Here is a 5,474-nt window from a genome sequence, read left to right as displayed (position 1 = left end):
ATCAATCGGTTCAAATAAATCAATTAATCAATGATCTAATAAACAAATTAATCAATTAATTGATCTAGTTCCGGATCTGCACAGAGGAGTAGGGATAGCGGAGAAACTGATCGAGGAGGGTTGGGTCGGGATCTACAGGAGAAAACTAGTAGAGAGGAAGCCATTGAGAGATATCTTCAACTTGAAAAACAAAAAAGGCAAATTCGCCCCCCCCACACCGATACTGCCATTCTACTCTAGTAAAATAAGTGGACACACATTTACATGGAGTAGTCATAGTTTAAACCAAACTTGCCCAAACTAGATGAAATATTTAGACCAAAGAAACTAAACATAAGCCCAAACTAGATGAAATATTTAACCCAGAGAAACTAAACATATGCCCAATTAGATGAAAAGCTTGAAATATCAAAATTTTCATTTACAGCATCAGGTGGCAAGATTAATGGAATAGAAAATTCGAAATTCGAGCAAGTTTTAAGTTCCTTAATTTCAGAGATTTGACGCGAAGAAACCAGAAGATTCAAACTAAGATAGCTCAGTATGTTCGGAAAAACAAGATCGAACTCTCATTTCCAACCACTGCAGGTTCATCTACGAGAAAGGGTGTATCTCAAAAAAAATATTGATTATTAAGATCATTACGATTAAAAAAATGTTAAAAACTACTTTTAACTGGAGTTCTCGGCCTTGTCCAGGTTTAATTATTATTCATAGTCAAAGTTTCTCTCGACGTTTACTCGCTTTTGGTATTGAATTTTGATTTTAATCGGGGTGCCCGATGTTGCCCGTGGAATTTTAAACAATTAAAAAAAATTTGTCATTTAACACCCACGGGGTATTTTATAGACTTTTATCTTCATGTATGAATGGTGATCTCAATAATTTTGTTTTTGTTTATTAGGAGTAGAAGGAGAAGGAGAGGAAACCTTTAAGGAGGAATACAACAGACTCCTTCAACAACTTCAGCATATGAAAGAACTCAGGTTCTATCTTGTTACTTTCGAAAGGAGATCGGAAAAGAAAATTTGTTAAATGTAAATTTAAAGAAACTGAAAGCGTAATTGCAATTGGCAATGCCCGATTCACAAAGAAACACTTAAATTTTATCTTATAAATAATGTGGAAGATATTGTCGTTTTTCTAGGTTTAATAGTGTTTAATTCTGATAATTTCTATATGGTTTCCTGCAGTAGAATGCTAAAGTCAATAATGTAGAGAAGTCACTAACTGTGATACTTGATCGAAAAAGTTTAAAATGTACCTTTATGAATCTGGCCTTACTTGAAATCATTCTTTAAGGGATTAATTTGTATAAAAGTGATATTGTTTTTGTAACTAAGTGTTTACTCGCCTCAAACTCCCTAATCCCTATATCTTTACAACCTGGTGCAGTGTATCTTGAAATTGGAGTGATATCAAGATTAAAATCCTGTCTCAGGGAAGCTGATAGTATTGCCTTTGAGTCTGAGATGAACTCCCTCCAGGAAGAGAAGAAGAAACTAGACAGAGAAATTAGAAATGTGGAATCTACATTAGACGGACATAAAAACAAGGTTATATCTCACAAGTTCTTTCAAGTGAATTGTAAGTTAGTAAGTAAGTAATTATCTATTTATTAAATATAACAAAACATAAAAAAATTAAGTGTTTTAGGAGAAAATATTTAAAAACCTCCAAAAATATAGGTTGTGAGAATATTCCCAATTATAAAGAAGGTGTATAAAAAGAAAAAACAAACAAATATTCTGCTTGTGTGGAATTTTTAGAAGAAAACCCTTGATTGTTTAATTCTCTGAGTAGAATAGGATTTATGATCATTTATACAACCATTAAGCTGCAAATATTTGTAATTAGAAAAATAAAGTACGAGATAATGAAACAGAATAACCCTTAAACCCTGATATAATTTTTTTCCCTTGACATCTCCTAGGCTATTACCTGGATAATATTTAAACCATGATATGCTCCTGAATATGAACCTGTTCTCTAGGTAGCTAGAATAGTATTGGATAGTGCTACTAGCGAACCTTTAAATCCTGATATATTCCGAATATGAACCTTATCTCTAGGTATATAAACAGCATGGGATAGTGCTACGAAAGAACCCTTGAAACCCTGATAATATTCTCTAGGTAGCTAAAACAGCACGGGATAGTGCTACCGGAGAACCGCTAAACCCTGAAATTATGCTGAAGTTGAACAAGAAGCAAGCGGAAAAAGAAAATGAATTAAGAAAACTTCGATTAGCAAATATCAGGTTAAAAATATGATAAATTCATTTAAATTTACTTTTGGAAGTTAAGTAAGTGTCAATTGCTCAATTTTTTTAACGATAAATTAATTAATAGTTATAAACGTCTTGGTTTATGTATCCTTGCCTTAACCTTGCTTTGATCGTTTTCAATCTATGCACCTCAAATCTTTTTTTCATACGAATATTTTAGGATACAGGAAAAACTGAGAAAGTTTGAGATCGAAAAGAAAATTAAGAAAACAGATTCAAAATCATTAAAAAGGTAGTTTTTGAAGTGAGAACCAAACAACTGTGGAATAGGAAGACGACATTAATGCAATACCTGAGTATATTTGATGTTGTTACTATGCAAATAGTTTTACTAGGAACTTATTGAATCAATAAATATGTGAAATGGGTTTGTTTAAACTGCACATTTGCTGTGTCTCATGTTCATATTAGACTATTTACAATTAAGTCATTCCTATTCCAGAATTTTCTGGATTTCAGTTTCAAAATAATTTTTAGTCAAACATTGATAATTTGTTTTTTTATCAAATGCAAACCATTACACTTAATTAAAAAGAGATTTGTTGAACTGGAGTCTGGAGCTTAAGCGTTTTCATGTTTATGAATTCTCATACAATGGTTAGCGATTACATCAATACAATGAAGACGATTTTTTTCATTGTTAACAAGCTTTTCTCGAATTACAAGTTTACAAGTAGTCAAAGAAAAGCTTTTAAAATTGACAGCTTTTCTTGACTTCTATGTTTATATGTATCCAGTTGTTTAACAGCTTGATATAAATCAAAATTTAAATCAAAAGTCGTCTTCATTGTATTGATATTATCGCCTACCACTGTAGTTTGCCTGCTAGATATTCAAAAGTTTTCCAGTTTCAAGATTTAATAATATCGTCATCCAGTAAAACTATATCGTTAATTAGTCCAATATGACACTCTGTACGTCTCTTAAGATCCTAATAATATTTTCTAATATCAGAGAAGAAATATGGATTGAGAATACTGCTTTCAAGGATAAACTAGAGGAACAGGCGGATAAAATTAATGGAATCAATCACAGGTAAAACATGTCAAATTTTAGAAATCGTCTTTTTTCTCCGCAGCATTCGTTAACATGACCGAGATATCAAGAAATAAGAGCTAGTAAATAGTAATTCATTAAATATTACCAAAATTGTCTAAAGGAAATAGCTGAACACTTGTTACAAACTTTGATTTATAACACTTGTATATTTCTAATTAGGAATTCTGCTTGATCAATTTGCCTTAATAAGAAATAGAATCCCATCGTTAGTTTGCTGAGATATATGTTTCTTTAAAGGGTTCCATCGATTATCCCTCTTCTGATTTTACAGGGTGTCCCTGCACGAAATATGACAGTAGCAAGACGAAATAAAGGTCGTCTTTGATATTTGAAATAATTTGCTGCATTTATTCATAAACCTAATTTTAGAAGTAAAATTCTTAAGTTGATAATAAAAAAATACCGATAGTCTTGGCATTTACAAAATGTGGTCTGCCTCTTCGGTGCTTTTAATATTTCCGGAGATATGAACAATTTCGTTCAGATTTCGACAATTTAGGTTTTATTAAATAAAAGTGAAATCTGAACAAAATTCTTAATACATCCGGTAAGAATCCGGGAAAAAATGACATTTAGCTCAATTTTGATTTTTGGGAAGTTTACATCTATAGGTGGATATATGGACAGGACAAACAAGGCAGACAATTTTGAAATGCCGTGTTTAGGAGAACTTGTGAAAGTAGAGTGACGACTGAATGTCAAAAATAAATAAAAAGTTCAAGGACGACCTTCAGTTCGTTTTCCTACTCAAATGCTTCCTGGGACACTCTGTATTTGAAGACTGCAGTAATTCACATTTTAGACTCTAATTAAGACTTTTAACTCGTTTTAACATCCTTTCGTAAACTTATGTATACGTATATGTTATATTACGTCATTTTCAACTTATTACTTATAGTAATAGGTTATTTTATCTTTTGTCTGATTTACATAAATGTTTTTACTATGTATTTTTGGCAATAAGATGAAATGAAAAATAAGAACGCAAAATCATCTGAATTTGCAAGGTTAAGACGCAAAACAAATTTTTTTGTTTTTGATAAGTCTTGAATTTTTACCTTCTGATATTGTTGAGGATTGCTAGTGATGTTGTGATGCTCTCACATCTCGGCTTGAAGCTTCATTATCTGAAGGAGGAAACTCAAGTTCTAGCAGCTGAAGAGGATTCGGTCAGCTCTAGGCTGGATAGAGTCAGGTAGGGTTTCCAATAGAATTCCATTGCGCGATTACATTGTGCGGAATTTCGCCATTATCGAGAACAGGTCGGAATTGCGTGCTACTGAATTACTTTGCAAGTGGGTTCAATATGGGAATAAGGGTGTGTTGACGTATTTTTAATTGAACCTCTAATGAAAAGCAGGGGTGTATATTTCCCTAAAAAATCACCCCCCGTTGTATTGAAATAATTTCTCCCCCCCCCAAACAGTTCAGTATGTATGTAAGCAAACTTTATACGGTTTTATCCGCTGAATGGGGTAAAAATAAAAGATTTTTGGGGGAATATAAATAAGTTTTTGATAAGAAGCATAAAAAGGATGAAAAACTTGCCATGTCCAAGTTTTCATTTAGTTTCTCCACCGATCTTTAAAATCATCGTTCCCCCTGGAAATATTCTCGCTATTATACCTAAAAACTTATAAGTTTCAATTGCAATTTTCTTATTTAGACAGCAGAGGCAAGGCTGAAAATTTAGACTTTATCTAGTTAAACTCCATGGTAACTGTTCTTGAAAATGTTTAAGGTTTTAGACTCTTTAACATAGTCTGGCAAACTGTTCCATGGGTTTATCACTCTCACAGAAAAAGAGTTTTTTTCTTATGTTAGAATTGAATTGCTTCACATTTAAATTAAAACTACAATTGGATTGGATTGGATTGGATTGTCAGTCTATTCGCTATATCGCATGTTCTGCTGAACCATGAAGATTCATCAACATTAATGTCGAATGCAAATGTATACATTGTACATATAATTTTAATTATTAAAAACGACCNTGGCGCTACCCGGATCCATATCAACGTTTCCTGATACGGATCCGGATCCGACCAAATGATACGGATCCGACCGGATCCGGATCCGAAACACTGGTTTATACATACTTATTGTGGAGAAAAGTTACTAAATATAG

General features: G+C 32.5%; 1 protein-coding gene across 1 annotated transcript; it reads left to right on the top strand.

The window, feature by feature from the left end:
- The first annotated feature begins 428 nt into the window (after positions 1-428).
- Positions 429-2,523, top strand: LOC111715117 (uncharacterized). Its single transcript, XM_023490379.1, has 5 exons — positions 429-588; positions 905-986; positions 1,442-1,556; positions 2,136-2,260; positions 2,448-2,523. Exons 2-5 carry the CDS (start codon positions 973-975, stop codon positions 2,521-2,523), a joined length of 330 nt encoding a protein of 109 aa, XP_023346147.1. The 5' UTR covers positions 429-588; positions 905-972.
- Positions 2,524-5,474: the final 2,951 nt, after the last annotated feature.

This window comes from Eurytemora carolleeae, unplaced genomic scaffold (genome assembly GCF_000591075.1).
Source record: "Eurytemora carolleeae unplaced genomic scaffold, Eaff_2.0 scaffold1250, whole genome shotgun sequence".
Lineage (NCBI taxonomy): Eukaryota > Metazoa > Arthropoda > Copepoda > Calanoida > Temoridae > Eurytemora > Eurytemora carolleeae.
Note: the sequence above shows the minus strand (reverse complement) of the source record. Positions and strands in the feature narration are given on the sequence as shown.

What these genes read in the sequence shown, in the direction of transcription:
- LOC111715117 (XM_023490379.1), top strand. An exon ending in TAGACGGACATAAAAACAAG is followed by an intron (nt 1,557 to 2,135) that starts GTTATATCTCAC and finishes AATATTCTCTAG; the next exon opens with GTAGCTAAAACAGCACGGGA. An exon ending in CTTCGATTAGCAAATATCAG is followed by an intron (nt 2,261 to 2,447) that starts GTTAAAAATATG and finishes CGAATATTTTAG; the next exon opens with GATACAGGAAAAACTGAGAA.